The following is a 20,341-nucleotide window of genomic DNA, read 5'->3' as shown; positions in this document are numbered from 1 at the left end:
AACCCCTATCAAATACACAGGAACCCCTATCAAATACACGGGAACCGCCATCAAATACACAGGACCCCCCACCAAATACACAGGACCCCCTATCAAATACACAGGAACCCCCACCAAATACACAGGACCCCCCATCAAATACACAGGACCCCCCATCAAATACACAGGAACCCCTATCAAATACACAGGAACCCCCATCAAATACACAGGAACCCCCATCAAATACACAGGACCCCCCACCAAATACACAGGACCCCCCCAATCAAATACACAGGAACCCCCATCAAATACACAGGACCCCCATCAATTACACTGGAACCCCCCATCAATTACACCTGGGGCACCCACACACACACAATCCATACCATGAAGAAGGTCATGGTGGAGCCTCCTTGGATGGTACCATACTGGATGTTGGTCTGGTCAGCCAGGTCGTCAGGAGACTCGATGGGCACCTCCATCCTCTGAACTGTAAGGAAAGCTGCCAGGTTGGCCGTGTAGGAGGAGATGATGATTAGAGTGAACGCCCACCTGGGGGGGGAGGGACAGAGGACAGGCATATTATCACAAGTTACGCTATGGCAAAGATAAGCCTACTCCTGGGCTCAGTTGTTAGTCCAGAATAGTGTTGCAGAATCACGGTAGCTTTCCCAAAATGTGCAGGTTTTCGAGAAATCACGGTTGCAATTCCTGCTTATTCACTCCTAATTCCTGACTGATTCTTGAAATCTTACACCCAGGATTTCTGGAAAACCTGGGTAATTTGGGTAAATTAGCAGAATTTTGCAACCCTAGTCCAGAAACTGGCTTCATATGTGTCCAGTCCACCACCGCATTATATAACACCTTAAAGTGTTGCTCTTGTTCTGAACCTTTGTAAAGGTCAAATGTCAAATTGTTGCAATCTTTCCATTCACAGAGTGCTGTCAACAGTTACAGTTGTACTGATCTAATGTTGGTTTGTTGATTGTCTGAGCATCTACATAATGATCAAAAAAACGACTACTTTATCCTTTAGGTTGAACACCGTTTTATTCTGAACAGTGCATTGCAGTCTCAAGACAATTCAGAGTTAATGGAGCTAACTAACGAGAGTGGTGAGGTTTGGTACACTCTTAGAAAGAAATATGCTATCTATACCCTAAAACCGTTCTTCGGCTGTCCCCATTTTTTATTTATTTTTATTTTATTTCACCTTTATTTAACCGGGTAGGCAAGTTGAGAACAAGTTCTCATTTACAATTGCGACCTGGCCAAGATAAAGCAAAGCAGTTCGACACATACAACGACACAGAGTTACACATGGAGTAAAACAAACATACAGTCAATAATACAGTATAAACAAGTCTGTATACGATGTGAGCAAATGCGGTGAGATAAGGGAGGTAAAGGCAAAAAGGCCATGGTGGCAAAGTAAATACAATATAGCAAGTAAAACACTGGAATGGTAGATTTGCAATGGGAGAATGTGCAAAGTAGAAATAAAAATAATGGGGTGCAAAGGAGCAAAATAAATAAATAAATAGAATACAGTAGGGAAAGAGGTAGTTGTTTGGGCTAAATTATAGGTGGGCTATGTACAGGTGCAGTAATCTGTGAGCTGCTCTGACAGTTGGTGCTTAAAGCTAGTGAGGGAGATAAGTGTTTCCAGTTTCAGAGATTTTTGTAGTTCGTTCCAGTCATTGGCAGCAGAGAACTGGAAGGAGAGGCGGCCAAAGAAAGAATTGGTTTTGGGGGTGACTAGAGAGATATACCTGCTGGAGCGTGTGCTACAGGTGGGAGATGCAATGGTGACCAGCGAGCTGAGATAAGGGGGGACTTTACATAGCAGGGTCTTGTAGATGACCTGGAGCCAGTGGGTTTGGCGACGAGTATGAAGCGAGGGCCAGCCAACGAGAGCGTACAGGTCGCAATGGTGGGTAGTATATGGGGCTTTGGTGACCAAACGGATTGCACTGTGATAGACTGCATCCAATTTGTTGAGTAGGGTATTGGAGGCTATTTTGTAAATGACATCGCCAAAGTCGAGGATTGGTAGGATGGTCAGTTTTACAAGGGTATGTTTGGCAGCATGAGTGAAGGATGCTTTGTTGCGAAATAGGAAGCCAATTCTAGATTTAACTTTGGATTGGAGATGTTTGATATGGGTCTGGAAGGAGAGTTTACAGTCTAACCAGACACCTAAGTATTTGTAGTTGTCCACGTATTCTAAGTCAGAGCCGTCCAGAGTAGTAATGTTGGACAGGCGGGTAGGTACAGGTAGCGATCGGTTGAAGAGCATGCATTTAGTTTTACTTGTATTTAAGAGCAATTGGAGGCCACGGAAGGAGAGTTGTATGGCATTGAAGCTTGCCTGGAGGGTTGTTAACACAGTGTCCAAAGAAGGGCCAGAAGTATACAGAATGGTGTCGTCTGCGTAGAGGTAGATCAGAGACTCACCAGCAGCAAGAGCGACCTCATTGATGTATACAGAGAAGAGAGTCGGTCCAAGAATTGAACCCTGTGGCACCCCCATAGAGACTGCCAGAGGTCCGGACAGCAGACCCTCCGATTTGACACACTGAACTCTATCAGAGAAGTAGTTGGTGAACCAGGCGAGGCAATCATTTGAGAAACCAAGGCTGTTGAGTCTGCCGATGAGGATGTGGTGATTGACAGAGTCGAAAGCCGGGTAGGAGAACACTTTGAAGAACCCTTTTTGGTTCCAGGTAGAAATCTTTTGGTTCCAGATAGAACTCTTCTGGGTTCCATGTAGAGCCCTTTCCACAGAGGGTTTTACATGGAACCCAAAAGGATTCTACCTTGAACCCAAAAAGGTTCTACCTGGAACCAAAAAGGGTTCTCCTATGGGGACAGCCGAATAACCCTTTTGGAACCATTTTTTCTAAGAGTATACTTCAGTGAAAAGTCGTTGTTTGGAGGATTTATTGGCACAATTAGGTTATAACAACAAGGTCATTACCAATGGGAGATCATGTCTAGATGCATTTTACAATGTAGATCTAGTGTATAAATTGCCTGGCTGGGCTGATGAGACAGTGGATTCCGCAGTCAGATGGAACAGAGTAAATAGGAATTTTAACATCATAGATTTAGCCGGTGGTAACTTGTGGAATAGACACCGGCTGGAATGCAGTTTTAACCAATCAGCATCCAGGATTAGACCCACCCGTTGTATAATGCGGTATAATATAATTCCCATTAGTATATGACTGCCATCTGGTTGATCTGATGAACAGTAGCTTTGGGAGAAGAGTAAAGTGGAGGAGGAAGTAATACAGAGGTTGAGACTGTAAGCTAGCCACGCACGCGCACGCGCACCCGCACCCACACACCCCCTCCAACCTCCCTCCCACACAACCCATACACACTTACCAGACCCCGGAGACGCAGCGTGTGGACAGGGCGCGGGGCATAATCTCAGAGCCCTGCTGCATGAAGCCTCCCACGGGGAACCACAGGCTGTTGCCCAGGGTGTACTGGTTCTCCAGCATGTCCTTGCGCCCCATCAGACACGGGTGAGGGTTGTACCACTCATAGGGACTCAACCTGGGAGGTGGACAGAGAGAAAGGTCGACTATTTAGTCTTTAACATAGGATTTATACATAATAGCATCATGTCTAAATGAGTGAAAAAGGATCCCCAAAATTGCATTTCATAACCTCTCTATTAGATTAGTAGATGAGGGAAAGGAGATTTAGAACCACATTAGATATAAGATGCGACCTGGTCCCTGATCTGTTCGTGCTGCATAGCCACCAGTCTACTCTATCTAGAGTGTATGCAGGTTGAGGTGTCCCCCAGCCCAGTAGGTGGCGTAGTCAGTTACCTGGCGGCTAGGAAGAGCACACAGCTGACAGCCAGGTAGGCCAGCAGCATGAAGAGCCACACGGCTGGAGAGAACGGGTCCAGGAAGGAGAAATAACCTGGCTTCCGTCCCTGATTGGAGGATGAAGACAAAGATGGTGTTAACGGAGATCAATACCAGATGGTGCAGTTCAGATTTGAAACACAAGGGGACAAAGTATTGGCATTGATTTCATTACAGACTGGGATATGTGAGTACAGGACCATATCCACAATTGCACAGTGTAGCAAAAGGTTTTGCAATAGAAGATGACAACAAGTGTTTCTTATTGGACAAGTGCAGGTAGTCCCTCACTGTTTCAGCCCGTTTTCTTCCATTTGGTGCCTAATGAATACGACTCAGGACAGCTTGAGTAATTACATTGATAATGGTTTTCCTGCATGCTCTGTAAACCCTTGGGAGATGGAATATACTAGACTACAGAGCTGGGTTTCCGTTAGCTGGTAATATCCGGCTTTTAGCCTATAAAAAAGCCTATAAGTGTTTTTAAAAAAACCTCGTAAAATTATAATTTTTAGCCTATTCATTGATGGACATACCAGTCGATGGAAATGCATTTGACTGGGCATGCTAATCGGTCTATAGGTTCATTTGCATACTTTTGTGAAATGAAATTGGCTCATGTGTACAGTATATCCGTTATGCATCGTATTAATCAGACGCTTGCTTATAGCAAACCTACACAGAACCAATGAGCTGAAAATCGGTCAGGACAACGCGAGAGCTGCTTGTTAAAATGCAACAAGCAGGCTTGCTTCATCAGCGCAACACACATCTTGGAACGAGCATGGGCACGTAGCCTACTGCCTTGTGCGCATTGCTGCGCTTATAATGTGAATAACGTTCTGATCTGTTGCATCAGACTCATTGCTTTTGTAAACGTTTATTTTTCTTTATTTTCTACTGGTTGTATGAATTTGGGATATATAATCCCACAAACGTCCCAGAGTCTGTATGGAATAGGCTATTTCTTTATAGAATAGATCAACTTTTCTAGTATGTACATTTACATAGGCTAGTGATTTTGCTGTTCGTTACTCGTGTTATTGGCTGAGGAAAAGTAAATGTGGACATTTCTTCGAACACCTTCAGTGTCCATCAGAATTTGGTAAGAAGGAAGAAACCGCACGTTGAATCTTCGACTTACATGTTCCGTTAAATATGAATTACCATCATCTAAATGTGATTTCTGTCATTCTGAGCACCATGGGTGGACGCCCTAATTAGGTTACGCACACAATACATATGGTCAATTTATCAAATTTCCAATAAATTACAATGTTGCCAGTCAAATGCCCAGCGCCACATTTTCATAAGGATACCCTGCTTCGGAGTAATGTGGCTTGTTTGCTGTCCATATATGATCATTGCTTTTTGGATGAATACGGTTGGGTGACACTTTAGTTTAAGGTCTGCTTATGAACTGCTTATAATCATCAAGCTATTGTTTGAATACGTGCCTATTCACTGCATTCACGTTCACGTGCCTATTCACGTGTCCTCATAATAAATTATTTATGCACTGTACTCGCCAATGTTACTCAAGACATCCACAGCTGATAGACAGTTTACAACCAAGCCATTTTATAATGGTCTATGAACAGATGAAGTGAGGTAGTAACATCTGAGCCATACAGGGAACAATGAACAAAACGGTGCATTTTCCACTGCAGCCCTGGTCCAGCCTGAGGCTTTCCAAGACCTTCTGGTATTATCAAATCAGACCAAATGTTATAACGGGGAAATTGCATTTTCATAGCTAGAACTGACACTTAGGACATGGGAAGAGCACCAACTCCCACAGTGGAAAAGCACCAACATAGTACAGCACACATAATCTGTAGTCAATGGCAGTGCCTTACCCATAGTGATAAATCATAACTTAATGGATTTGTCTCTGTGGTCATCTTACCAAATGGACTCTGTACAGGATGCTGATGCCCAGAGACATGAAGGGTTTGGAGAAATCTATGACCTTCTCCCTCTCTGAGGTGATGGTGAACCCAGCTACCGCCAAGTCTGCTTTCTGTAGGGGAGAGGGATGTAGATGGATAGGGGGGTAGAGAGCGCGAGAGAGAGATGGGATAGAGAGAGAGAGAGCAATAGAGAGAGAAAGAAAGAGAGTGAGAAGGGGGAGAGAGAGGAAGTGAGAAAGTGAGAGAAGGGGGAGAGCGAGAGAGAGAGAAGGGGGGAGAGAGAGAAAGAGAGTGAGAGAAAGGAGAGAGAGATGGAGAAAAAGAAGGGGGAGAGATAGAGAAAGAAAGAAAGAATGAGAAAGAAAGAAAGACAGCGAAAGGGAGGGAGAGAGAAAATACAGAGAAAGAGAGAGAAAAACATAGAGGGGGATAGATATAAGACAGAGGGGAGTCGAAGAAAGAGGAAGTGAGAGCAGAGAGATGGAGAGATACAGATAAAAAAGGGGTCAATTGGGGTTATCGAGGAGAACTTGAAAGCAGTCTTGACATATAGGAGCCCTGCAGGGGTGAGCGTAGACTGTAGTGTAAGAGGAGGAGGGAAAGATTCTTCAAGAGCGAGGTAGAGAGGAAGGAGAGGGGCGGGAAACACCATACAGGGCATAGTCATCATAGAGTGCATGGCTGATCCAACAAAAACAAGACCCCAGACACCTCTCTGTTCCTTAATTACATATTCATTGATTAATGAGGACATACTCATTAACGAGTTTCACCCACTTTCATCAGGCAGTAGCAGGAGAGAAGGGCGGGAGAGAGGGGGGGTGGGTAAGTGTGTTATTCAATGAAGTGTTTAGGGAATGTTAGTTTGTGTGTGTGTGTGTGTGTGTGTGTGTGTGGTTATTGCATAACGATGATTATTTAAAAATTAAGTGAGAGTGTGTGTGTTTTCATGGAATTTACATAACCTTGTGTGTGTGTGTGTTTTCGTGTGTGTGTGTGTGTGTGTGTGTGAGGGCTCCATTAGTGTGTGTCTCTCCGTGTGTGCCACCAGAGTGTGTTCACTCCACATGAGTGCATGTGTGGTGTGTGTGTGTGCGCGTGTGTACACATGTTCATCCACGTGTGCAACAGAGAGATTTTGATTAGCCTCTTAACGAGTTGGTTGGGTCACGCATGGCTCCACTACCCCACCAGCCCCACTCACACAAGGGGAAGGTAAGGTCATTACAGACGTCATCATCATTATCATTACCATTATCAGTAACAACGTTATTAGACACTATCGGGAGTCGAGATAGGGCCACACAGATAGCATCAGTAATTGCAGTTGTCGTTTTGAGTGGTGGCAACATTAGCTGAAAACGATGTTATGGCAACAGCGAGTGTGGTAAAATAACGGGTGGGTCTGTGGCGTTGTGGCCAAAATATCCTTCGCAGCCACAAACAAAATAGAAACAGTAGACGCTGTTGTTGTTGTTGTTACAGCAAGAGCAGTGGAAAGAGCTTTGAGTGCCTTGCGGATTCCAATACATTTTGCTGCATCAGCTGCTATCCCAAGGGAATATTTACGGGAGAGTTGAGATTCATAGACTTGAGTTGGCTCAATGTAAACACACACACACAAACAGTATGTTGTAAAAGCTGTGACAAGGGATGCACATTTCTGGTTACTTTCCCCAAATTCCCCAGTTTTCCAGAAATCCTGGTTGGAAGATTCCTGCAATTAATAAGCAAGAAATCTGTGAATCCTCTAATGAGGATTTTTGGAAAAAGGGAATTTGGGGGAAAGTTAACTGAATTTTGAAACACTAGCTCTGACTGTGGTCTAAAAGCCACCAGTTCTATACTACTAAGAGCTACAGGTTAGCATGACGATTAGCAGACTTGATCAGTGGTCACCAACCATGGTACTAGAGAGCTTAGCAGGTTTTTGTTCCATCCCAGCACTAACACCTGATTAAATAAATCAACTAATCATCACAACTTAGATGAATTGTATCAGGTATTGTAGTGCAGAGCTGGGGCAAAGCCAGACATCCCTATAGCTCTCCAAGACCAAGGATTTTATCCAGGCTTCCTGTTAGTTATCATGGCGAATATTTAAGGCTGACTTTGACTGATTGAAGATCCACCCTATTGACCCACCATTACAGCCAGTCGTCTAGATGGTGTGTGTGTGTGTGTGTGTGTGTGTGTGTTTGTTTGTGTGTGTTTGTGTGTGTGTGCGCGCGCGTGTGTGTATGCGTGTGAGAGAGTGAGAGAGAGAGTGTGTGAGAGTGTGTGCGTGTGTGTGTGAGAGTGTGTATGTGCGTGTGTGTGCATGTGTGTGAGAGTATGTGCGCTTACCCTATTGATGAGCTCTCCCACCATGCCTGTCCAGGAACCATTTGGTTCAGGCGCTCCGTACAGACCGTCATCCACCAGCTTGATCCTGAAGGAGAACTTCAACATGTCTGACAGCTCTCTTAGCATGTCCACACAGAAGCCCTGGTACCGGTCGTTTCCCTGCAGCTCCTGGTAGTTGGACTTATGCATCACATACGGGTTCTCCTGCAATAGCAGGAAATCAAACGGCATTTACCCGAAACGTGTTGATTAAAACATATATATATATATATATATCTATACACTCGTTCTTGTCTTTTGTTACTAGCACTGACTTGATTGATAGCCACTTATTAAGGAAAACATTTGATTGCTATGACTGTGAGATGTGGTTGTCTCACCTAGCAAAGCTCAGATGAATGCACTAACTGTAAGTCGTTCTGGAATAAGAATGTCTGCTAAGTGACTAAAATGTAAATCTATATGTAATGTAGATTTTTGAAGCAAACGTCCTACCAACAGCTGCTGAATATCTCTTCATCATAATTCAAAGAAGGAACAGTGTCCTGAAGCATTTAGTAAGGGCTGAATCTTCACTTGGAATGCGTGCACATACCCTCATTTACATATATTGTAATTTCTCACATATAGGTCACTGGCAAAATGATTTGTCACTAAGCGGCAATAAGCGACCTATTAGACACGAATGACATTAACATCTACTTTGCACTTACTTGATCAGGTGTAAAGAAGTGATATTACAAGTTACAGTACAATAAAATGATTAGTGTACTATTGACTGACTTTTTTTTGTTTTTGTTCTTGGTAAATTAAACTCCATCTTGCTTTAACCCAAAATGGCCAACAGAAAACCAACAGTTTCACATTCTACCAATGCAAATTTGCGAAACCACAATGTCTTTACCAATATGGTGGTGACGATGAGCGTCTTGTTAGCCAACGTCTCCGACATGTTGATGTCCAGGGACGTCGAGTTCATCGCCAACGTGTTGTTAGAGTACCAGATTCCGATCTATACACGCGGATGACGAAGGAAAGAAAAGGATTGGGAGAGGGGGACGAAGAGAAAAGAGATTTGACAATAGGGGTCAACCCGTAATGTCTATGCATTAGTCAATACGTATAGTGCATCTAACTCCAGTGCTTGTCAATCAACTCATAAATACAGCCAGTCAACCCCAACCCCACTGTGACCCAGTCACATTTGAACCCATTACCCCTTGACCCCCTGACCTCTTTATGACCCCCATGGTGCTTCTCCAGGATCCTCAGGGTATAGTTTGTCCTCTGGCCTTTGCTGTTGAACTCCACCCTGCCAGTCAACCCATCATACTCCACCTGAGAGAGAGAGAGAAAGAGAGAGGGAGTGAGTGAGGGAGAGACAGAGAGGGAGTGAGGGAGAGAGAGAGAGAGGGGAAGCAAGAGAGTGAAAAACAAAATGTATTCTTTCAAGGAGCCAGAGAGAGAGAGTGGCAAATAGAGAGAAAAATAATGTTGGACAGAAAGAGAGGGGAGGGACAGAGAAACAGAGAGAAAGAGAGAGGGAGAGATTCAGCCCAGACAAACAGACCAGGCGATAGCTAGGCTTGGCGGCGGTATATTAGATGGCTGAAAGGGGCGAGAGAGACAGAGTGATGTATGGTTAAAACAAAAGGCAAGCAGAGAGACTGAGGGTGCAGCGTGGAGAGAGAGAGAATGAATTATACCCTGAAAGAGAGGTAGAACGAGAGATGCCCAAACGAGGAACAACAGAGTGGGGGAAAGAGGGGGGAGAGGAACCACTGCCAAAGAGAGTGTACGAATGATGGAATGATGCACGGAGAGCGAGAAAACATTGTCTGAGACTGAAGAGAGATGAGTGGAGAAACAGATGGTGGAAGATAAGAAATGGCAGACTCCGATAGGAGGAGGAAGTGAGGATGGAGAGAAAATGTGCTGCCCAGCAGAGCACTACAATGAAGATAGGAAGAATACCATCAACACCAAAACATACAACAACCACAAAACAAGAGCAGTAGTATACGTGACAACATACGAATGCCCCAAAGGCGACAGGAAGGTTATAAGATCGTGCTTCAAGCACTAACGTTTTGCTAAGTGGAGCTGTGCTATTCACTAGTTAGCCTACTGGTAGAGTTGGGGTCAATTCCAAACCAACTCAGTCAATTGCTCAATAATTCAGGAGTCACTTCATGAATTGAAAAGTTATATCACTTTTATTTTATGAGCTGAAATGCTATTCATCCCCCAAATGTACTGATTTTATATGGATTTGCCCAGCAACCCTTGTTACTTCTGTAGTTCATGACCAAAGGTAGCCATGTTTTGACTAAGCATGGAATCTATTAGAACCGGACTGGTCTGTAATCAACAACATCACATTGTTGCCTTGGCAGGAGAACGAGTTGGCTACGGGGACAAATGCATAAATAGCTAGCCACTCGAGTTGGGACAATGTTCAGTAACAGGTGGATGTACCTGTTACAGTAACAAGTGGATGTACCATACGTATGTTGCATATTTCCACTAAGCACTGGACCTATTGGGACGATGTTACATTGTTGCCTGGGCAAGACAACAATGAGTTGGCTTATATGCAGGTGGCACAATTGGCTAGTTTGGACAACATGCAGTAAAGAGAAACCACACTGGTGAACGAAAGGTTTCTGTAGTCAACAAAACTTACAACAACATTACAATGGGATAGTTGGGACAGCATTGGGACAGTGTTGGCACAGCATCGGGACAGTATTGAGACAGCATCGGGACAGTATTGAGACAGCATCGGGACAGTATTGAGTAAAGAGAGAGCAGGTGTGGGTACCATGCGCAGGTAGTTCATCAGGCTGGTGCCGTGCTGCCAGATCTGAGGAGTGGTGCAGCTGAGTGGCTTCACTCCAATCTCCTGACTCCGGTTGAGCTCACGCACCGCCCCCACCACCACATGCACCGCATCAAACATGAGAGCCGACGACAGCTGTGGGAGAGCGAGAGTAAGAAAGACATAGGGAGGGAGAGATGGAGAGAGGCACAATGGTAGCGAGAGAAAGAGAGAGAAAGATAAGGGAGGCAGGCATAAGGATAGAGAGAGAGATGGAGAAAGAAAGACAGAAACATTGAGATAGATGAGACATTTCTCAGTCAACAAGGTGGCACTGTGGTCTGTGCCAAAGCGATTCAATCAAACCTTAAAGGGAAACGTTGGGATTTTGGTAATGAGGCCCTTTATCTACTTCCCTAGAGCTCGACAAACTCGTGGACACCATTTGTATGTCTCTGTGTCCAGTATGAAGGCTTGTAGGGTGTGAACCAATGCTAGCTAGCGTTAGCGCAATGACTGGAAGCATGTTAATTAGCAATTGTGCTAGCGCTAGTTAGCAACTTCCGTCTGACGCTGGGGAAGAAGATAAAGGGCCTCAATGCCAAAATCCCAAACTAACCCTTGAACATTAATGACATCTGGTCAGGCATCAGTCAACCGGACAGATTGTGAGTGACAGCATGGCAATCTGTGTACCTCGACTGTCAGTTTGATTGTGTCAAAAAGAATAGTGATAAAGTCTGTGTATGAGGCCGGTGGGAGGAGCTATAGGAGAACGGGCTCATTGTAATGGCTGGATTGGCATTAATGGAACGGAGTCAGACGTGGTTTCCATACGTTTGATACCATTCCCATTTATCCCATTACCACCAGCCTCCTCTGCTGTGTATGACCTAGAAATGTACGAGTAAATGTGTGGCATTGCACGTACGAGTAAGTGTATGAGTGAGCATGTATGAGGGAATGTGAAATTGGATGTCATTATACTGTTATAGTATGAAATATATGATGCTAGACCAGTGTAAATTAGTATCGAGAGTATACGGGTAGTACGAGAGTATACGGGTAGTACGAGAGTATATGGGTAGTAGTCAAAATATGTACGGGTATCACCTGGAGGGTAACTTAGCAGTGGTGAGTACACAAGAGAAATACTTGGCTGACATGATATGAGTAAGTTACTGTAGCAGTATATGAGTAAGTTTCTGTAGCAGTATATGTGTCACGCCCTGATCTGTTTCACCTGTACTTGTGCTTGTCTCCACCCCCTCCAGGTGTCGCTTATTATCCCCCTGTGTAATTATCCCTGTGTTTCCCTGTCTCCCTGTGCCAGTTCGTCTCGTTTGTCAAGTCAACCAGAGTTTTTGTGTCTCAGCTCCTTCTTTTCCCAGTCTCTCTTTTCTCGCCCTCGTAGTTTTGACCCTTGCCTGTCCTGACTCTGAGCCCGCCTGCCTGACTACTCTGCTTGCCCCTGACCTCGAGCCTGCCTATCGCCTGGTACTGTTTGGACTCTGACCTGGTTTATGAACTCGCCTGTCCCCAACCTGCCTTTTGCCTACCCCTTTTGTTATAATACATATTGGAGCTCAACCATCTGCCTCCTGTGTCTGCATTTGGGTCTCGCCTTGTGCCCTTATAATATGAGTAAGTTACTGTAGCAGTATATGAGTAAGTTACTGTAGTAGTATATGAGTGACAGTATAAGAGTAACAGTATGTGACAGTGTATGAGCAAAATGATTTGAGTAATAAGTATATGAGTATTAATAGGTAATCAGTATACAAATGACAGTCAGACTAATGAAATAGAATATAACAGTGTTTGAAGAAGGTATGCATTACAGTGAATGTAAATATGGAGGGAGAGTATTACAGTATATGAAAGTATACAAGTACAGTATACAGTGGGGCAAAAAAGTATTTAGTCAGCCACCAATTGTGCAAGTTCTCCCACTTAAAAAGATGAGAGAGGCCTGTAATTTTCATCATAGGTACACTTCAACTATGACAGACAAAATGAGGGGAAAAAATCCAGAAAATCACATTGTAGGATTTTTAATGAATGTATTTGCAAATTATGGTGGAAAATAAGTATTTGGTCAATAACAAAAGTTTATCTCAATACTTTGTTATATACCCTTTGTTGGCAATGACAGAGGTCAAACGTTTTCTGTAAGTCTTCACACACTTTTGCTGGTATTTTGGCCCATTCCGCCATGCAGATCTCCTCTAGAGCAGAGATGTTTTGGGGCTGTTGCTAGGCAACACAGACTTTCAACTGCCTCCAAAGATTTTCTATGGGGTTGAGATCTGGAGACTGGCTAGGCCACGACAGGACCTTGAAATGCTTCTTACGAAGCCACTCCTTCGTTGCCCGGGCGGTGTGTTTGGGATCATTGTCATGCTGAAAGACCCAGCCACATTTCATCTTCAATGCCCTTGCTGATGGAAGGTTTTCACTCAAAATCTCACGATACTTGGCCCCATTCATTCTTTCCTTTACACGGATCAGTCGTCCTGGTCCCTTTGCAAAAAAACAGCCCCAAAGCATGATGTTTCCACCCCCATGCTTCACAGTAGGTATGGTGTTCTTTGGATGCAACTCAGCATTCCTTGTCCTCCAAACTCGACGAGTTGAGTTTTTACCAAAAAGTTATATTTTGGTTTCATCTGACCATATGACATTCTCCCAATCTTCTTCTGAATCATCCAAATGCTCTCTAGCAAACTTCAGCTGGGCCTGGACATGTACTGGCTTAAGCAGGGGGACACGTCTGGCACTGCAGGATTTGAGTCCCTGGCGGCGTAGTGTGTTACTGATGGTAGGCTTTGTTACTTTGGTCCCAGGTCTCTGCAGGTCATTCACTAGGTCCCCCCGTGTGGTTCTGGGATTTTTGCTCACCGTTCTTGTGATCATTTTGACCCCACGGGGTGTGATCTTGCATGGAGCCCCAGATCGAGGGAGATTATCAGTGGTCTTGTATGTCTTCCATTTCCTAATAATTGCTCCCACAGTTGATTTCTTCAAACCAAGCTACTTACCTATTGCAGATTCAGTCTTCCCAGCCTGGTGCAGGTCTACAATTTAGTTTCTGGTGTCCTTTGACAGCTCTTTGGTCTTGGCCATAGTGGAGTTTGGAGTGTTACTGTTTGAGGTTGTGGACAGGTGTCTTTTATACTGATAACAAGTTCAAACAGGTGCCATTAATACAGGTAACGAGTGGAGGACAGAGGAGCCTCTTAAAGAAGAAGTTACAGGTCTGTGAGAACCAGAAATCTTGCTAGTTTGTAGGTGACCAAATACTTATTTTCCAACATAATTTGCAAATAAATTCATAAAAAATCCTACAATGTGATTTTCTGGATTTGTTTTTCTCATTTTGTCTGTCATAGTTGAAGTGTACCTATGATGAAAATTACAGGCCTCTCTCATATTTTTAAGTAGGAGAACTTGCACAATTGGTGGCTGTCTAAATACTTTTTTGCCCCACTGTATGAGAAAGATTGAGAATGAGCAACAGTAACAGTGTATGAGTACAACCACATACAGGGTGTCCTGTTCTCACCGCTGGGCCGGGGTAGGGGCTGAGTTCACAGCCCTCCCTCCAGGACAGGTTGAGACTCCTGATGAACTCCAGGTAGAAGGGATGGCTGCTGTTGAACATGGAGAAACCCACGATGTTGGACTGGTCATCCACCACGTCGTCCAATCGCAGCAGGGGAAAGTCCTGATTGACATAAGAGAGAGGGAGGGGCTTGGGAGTGTACACTCTAGAGAGAGCTAGCTAAACCACACAGGTGGATAACAGGTTTGTTTATATTTAATGTGATGTATATTATTTGATGTATATTATATGTATATATTATATTAAATTATTGTTCGACAGTGACGTATGAGATAACAGTGTGAAAATAGGGGAGGCAGGCATAATATATTTGAAATATTTTTAAATGCAGGCTCTGAAAAAGATCATTGCAGTTGGACAGCAGTGGTAACAGTGAACCACAGCATCTCACAATAGCAGAGTGATACTGTATACTGTAAGGCCACAGTGTATCAGTACGATATAGGACCGTGGTACAATACAGTGACAGAGGCAGGACAGGGAGCCAGCTCTAGACAGTAGAGTGGCGTGCCATTCAGCCACTGTATGAAAATGAAAGGGTGATGATTTAGAGATTTCTGGCCCCTCTCCAAAGTTTCGGGGAACTGCCGTTTTGCCCTTAGGGGTGTGAGGCGCACGCCCTTGTAAGTACCACGGTAAAAATGTCCTGCACTGTAGACGGGACGGGATATGATGTCGGAAATATTATTAGCTATGTAAGTCACCTCGCACAAGGGCATGCGCCGGGCAGGGAAATAATGATGACAAACTGCGCACTCCCATCATGCATTTCAGATGAGATCCGCCGCGATAGCCATCCATAGGCCGGGCGGCCAGGGCACGAGCAGAAAGGGTAGTGGGTAGGGTACGGAGAGGGATGGGAGGAGAATTTTGATTGGTATGCTCTTACCATGGTGGTGAGGATGTACTTGTAAAATGCTGACGTCATCCCCAGCTCCGATGCCTGAGGGGTGGAAAAGGAGAGAGGGGGTCATTGGTTACAGTGCTGAACTGTACTGCATTGTGGGTGATGCAATAACTTGATCATATGGCATTCAGATAACAAGTTGGTTCACTTTATACACATCAGTCGGTGTATAACATGTACAACTGTGACCTCTCTGCTATTGAGACATAACGTTAAGCAAACAGCGCATATCTGCTATTTTGACGTGCATTTACATAGCTGACATGAAGACTACTTGTAGCATTTACATAGCTGACATGAAGACTACTTGTAGCATTTACATAGCTGACATGAATACTACTTGTAGCATTTACATAGCTGACATGAAGACTACTTGTAGCATTTACATAGCTGACATGAAGACTACTTGTAGCATTTACATAGCTGACATGAAGACTACTTGAAGCATTTACATAGCTGACATGAAGACTACTTGTAGCATTTACATAGCTGACATGAAGACTACTTGTAGCATTTACATAGCTGACATGAAGACTACTTGTAGCATTTACATAGCTGACATGAAGACTACTTGAAGCATTTACATAGCTGACATGAAGACTACTTGTAGCATTTACATAGCTGACATGAAGACTACTTGTAGCATTGACATAGCTTACATAAAGACTACTTGTAGCATTTACATAGCTGACATGAAGACTACTTGTAGAATTTACATAGCTGACACAAAGACTACTTGTAGCATTTACATAGCTTACAGTAGTTGTGCCACTGGTAGTGCCACCAGTAGAATACAGAACAGAATATTACATCATTTAAAAGCATGCATACATAATGCGCCTTCTGGCTGCAATACAGCGTAGAATAAATGGTACTATGTGTTATACTGCAGAGAATGACGTTGAGCTGGGCAAGGCAAACCTACATAAAGATTTCATAGGACATTAATAATTCACGCAGATTCATAAGTAGATATATTCATTATGTCTAAGTAACATCACAATTCCATTTATGGAATGTTTATGTACTGCTTACAAATGTGTTATATATGAGTTATACATGTGTTAAATATATATATATATGAGTTATACATGTGTTTTATATACACTGCTCAAAAAAAATAAAGGGAACACTTAAACAACACAATGTAACTCCAAGTCAATCACACTTCTGTGAAATCAAACTGTCCACTTAGGAAGCAACACTGAGTGACAATAAATTTCACATGCTGTTGTGCAAATGGAATAGACAACAGGTGGAAATTATAGGCAATTAGCAAGACACCCCCAATAGAGGAGTGGTTCTGCAGGTGGTGACCACAGACCACTTCTCAGTTCCTATGCTTCCTGGCTGATGTTTTGGTCACTTTTGAATGCTGGCGGTGCTTTCATTCTAGTGGTAGCATGAGACGGAGTCTACAACCCACACAAGTGGCTCAGGTAGTGCAGCTCATCCAGGATGGCACATCAATGCGAGCTGTGGCAAGAAGGTTTGCTGTGTCTGTCAGCGTAGTGTCCAGAGCATGGAGGCGCTACCAGGAGACAGGCCAGTACATCAGGAGACGCGGAGGAGGCCGTAGGAGGGCAACAACCCAGCAGCAGGACCGCTACCTCCGCCTTTGTGCAAGGAGGAGCAGGAGGAGCACTGCCAGAGCCCTGCAAAATGACCTCCAGCAGGCCTCAAATGTGCATGTGTCTGCTCAAACGGTCAGAAACAGACTCCATGAGGGTGGTATGAGGGCCCGACGTCCACAGGTGGGGGTTGTGCTTTACAGCCCAACACCGTGCAGGACGTTTGGCATTTGCCAGAGAACACCAAGATTGGCAAATTCGCCACTGGCGCCCTGTGCTCTTCACAGATGAAAGCAGGTTCGCACTGGGCACGTGACAGACGTGACAGAGTCTGGAGACGCCATGGAGAACGTTCTGCTGCCTGCAACATCCTCCAGCATGACCGGTTTGGCGATGGGTCAGTCATGGTGTGGGGTGGCATTTCTTTGGCATTCCTCCATGTGCTCGCCAGAGGTAGCCTGACTGCCATTAGGTACCGAGATGAGATCCTCAGACCACTTGTGAGACCATATGCTGGTGCGGTTGGCCCTGGGTTCCTCCTAATGCAAGACAATGCTAGACCTCATGTGGCTGGAGTGTGTCAGCAGTTCCTGCAAGAGGAAGGCATTGATGCTATGGACTGGCCCGCCCGTTCCCCAGACCTGAATCCAATTGAGCACATCTGGGACATCATGTCTCGCTCCATCCACCAATGCCACGTTGCACCACAAACTGTCCAGGAGTTGGCAGATGCTTTAGTCCAGGTCTGGGATGAGATCCCTCAGGAGACCATCCGCCACCTCATCAGGAGCATGCCCAGGCGTTGTAGGGAGGTCATACAGGCATGTGGAGGCCACACACACTACTGAGCCTCATTTTGACTTGTTTTAAGGACATTACATCAAAGTTGGATCAGCCTGTAGTGTAGTTTTCCACTTTAATTTTGAGTGTGACTCCAAATCCAGACCTCCATGGGTTGATAAATTTGATTTCCTTTGATCATTTTTGTGTGATTTTGTTGTCAGCACATTCAACTATGTAAAGAAAAAAGTATTTAATAAGAATATTTCATTCATTCAGATCTAGGATGTGTTATTTTAGTGTTCTATTTATTTTTTCGAGCAGTGTATATATGTGTATGTATGTATGTATGTATATATATATATATATATATATATATATATATATATATATATATTTTTTTTTTTTTTTTTAAACATGTATACTCATATATATTTGTATATATATATATATAGAACATATATAAGTATATATATATATATATATATATATGAGTTATACATGTGTTATGACTTCCTAGATTGAGGAAGCCTTCAAATAAAGTGTTTTTCTTTGAAGGACTTTAAACAATAATATATAATAATAATACATGCCATTTAGCAGGCCTTTTATCCAAAGCAACTTAGTCACGCCTGCTTACATTTTACGTACGGGCAGCCCTGAGAATCAAACCCACTATGCTGTGCTCTACACCTGAGCTACAGATGACCACACTTTTGTCAGTTGTCTTTGTAACTGTAGCCCGGTGAGTGTCCTGACCTTCTGGAGGATGAGGTAGGAGATGGAGGCATTGGCGTCGATAATGATAGTGGCCACTTTGTCGTCTCTGATCTCCTTCAGCAAGGGGGTGGGGTCCAGGCTTTCATCCAGCATCCTGACGGACAACGTTTCCCGGGAGATCAGGAAGCGCCGCACCAGCTCCTCCAATCGCAGCAGACCTAAAGGGTGGAGGCGGGGGGGCATCAAAGTTAGAGACTGGGAATGTGTTGATGAACTGCAAATGTTGTGATACCTCAACCAAACATTTCAGAGAACTACAACACTGTGTTGTTGTTTCAAAACTCATTTTGATTACTGCTACCATTTTGATTACTGCTACCATTTTGATTACTGCAACCACTTTGATTACTGCTACCATTTTGATGACTTATATTTTGCTCTATTTCTCTGTCCCCCTCCCCCTTTATAATATACTGCGTAGTAACTCTAAAACTACTTTGGTAACTATACCATCATTTAACAGGTAATCAGATGGTAACTCCATGCCTAGAGGATGCTGGTAACGTTCACATTCTCTCTAAACCACTATGTTTAATCTGATATTTTGGTGAGGTGTGTAACAAAGGAGGGTTTTTCAATATTTTCAATTGTTTCACTTTTTTCTTAAAATGAATGACAAGTACACCTTTACTTCCTGCCTGTTTTTATAACATTCAGTGACCACTGAGTGAACGTATCCAGGACTAGTAAAATCACATGCATGACCTTGATAATTGAAACAATAAACTCCCCATAGGGTGGCTGTAATTTAACTGAGCCGTGAACAGGGAAACCAATATATCGGCAATGTAGCTGACTGTAAAAGCAATTTTAAACAGAAGAGAGAAGAAGAAAAATATATATATATATTTTGCGAGGGCACATTACACAGACCGCATACCAGTCCAACCAAGTGGAAAACAGTGGGATCGATAAAGAGGGAGGACGGCGCGGCCTGTAAAAAGATGCATTCGGTGCATGATCACACCTGACCTTGGCCCCAGACCTGAGCAGTCAAGTGGAGAGGCAGCTCATAAGTGGAAAGCATAATCCAATCTGGAGGGGAACTGGGCTAATCCACAGCGTGGACCGGCCAGGCGGCTGCACTCTGTGTGCAGGGGGACCCTAGGATACAATCTGCTGCTCTGCTGCTTGAAGAAAACCCTGCACTCACGCTCAACCTTTGCGTAGATCAAACTATAACCGTGGAGAGTTTGTGTATGAAAATACAGAGGTAAAGGAAATACAGGAGGACATGAATACAGTCCAGCTCAATGCCCACGCTCTGCCTTGGCATAAATGAGACTGTACACTCTTCGAATAAAGGGTTCCAAAAGGGTTCTTTCGGCTGTTCCCATAGGATAACCCTTTTTGGTTCCAGGTAGAGCCTTTTTTGGTTCCAGGTAGAATCCTCTGTGGAAAGGGTTCTACTTGGAACCAAAAAGGGTTCTCCTATGGGGACAGCCGAAGAACCCTTTTAGGTTCTGGATAGCACCTTTTTTTCTAAGAGCGTACATAGGGAAGAATTGTAGTACAGAAATATACCTGTTGGGAAGTATAGGAGCATGAATGTAGCATCAGACACCCTTAGGTGTACACTCACACTCTGCCTTGGCGCAGATGAGGCTGGCGGTGGGGTAGCTGAAGGAGCGGAGGATGGCCCCTATAGCCAGGCTCAGGTCCTCGTTGCTGGGGTAGAGGCTGACCGAGGCGAAGCGGAGGTATGGGAGTTTGGGCGTCTCCTCTG

General features: G+C 44.1%; 1 protein-coding gene across 3 annotated transcripts in view; it reads right to left on the bottom strand.

The window, feature by feature from the left end:
* The window catches only part of LOC110487597 (glutamate receptor ionotropic, kainate 5), an 86,449-nt gene that overhangs the window by 12,126 nt on the left and 53,982 nt on the right, over positions 1-20,341 (bottom strand). For all 3 annotated transcript variants that reach the window (XM_036971159.1, XM_036971161.1, XM_036971160.1), the window contains 12 exons: positions 20,198-20,341; positions 18,595-18,773; positions 15,467-15,520; positions 14,518-14,679; positions 10,956-11,108; positions 9,365-9,469; positions 9,036-9,143; positions 8,132-8,335; positions 5,782-5,895; positions 3,831-3,940; positions 3,376-3,549; positions 366-531 (listed from right to left, as the gene is read on the bottom strand). The exon at positions 20,198-20,341 is cut by the window's right edge and continues 22 nt beyond it. In XM_036971159.1, coding sequence (XP_036827054.1) covers positions 366-531; positions 3,376-3,549; positions 3,831-3,940; positions 5,782-5,895; positions 8,132-8,335; positions 9,036-9,143; positions 9,365-9,469; positions 10,956-11,108; positions 14,518-14,679; positions 15,467-15,520; positions 18,595-18,773; positions 20,198-20,341 — 1,673 coding nt within the window. The remainder of the gene's footprint in view (positions 1-365; positions 532-3,375; positions 3,550-3,830; positions 3,941-5,781; positions 5,896-8,131; positions 8,336-9,035; positions 9,144-9,364; positions 9,470-10,955; positions 11,109-14,517; positions 14,680-15,466; positions 15,521-18,594; positions 18,774-20,197) is intronic.

This window comes from Oncorhynchus mykiss, chromosome 32 (assembly GCF_013265735.2).
Source record: "Oncorhynchus mykiss isolate Arlee chromosome 32, USDA_OmykA_1.1, whole genome shotgun sequence".
In the NCBI taxonomy this organism is placed as follows: Eukaryota; Metazoa; Chordata; class Actinopteri; order Salmoniformes; family Salmonidae; genus Oncorhynchus; species Oncorhynchus mykiss.
The sequence above is the reverse complement of the archived record's forward strand: the minus strand, read 5'-3'. Positions and strand labels throughout refer to the sequence as shown.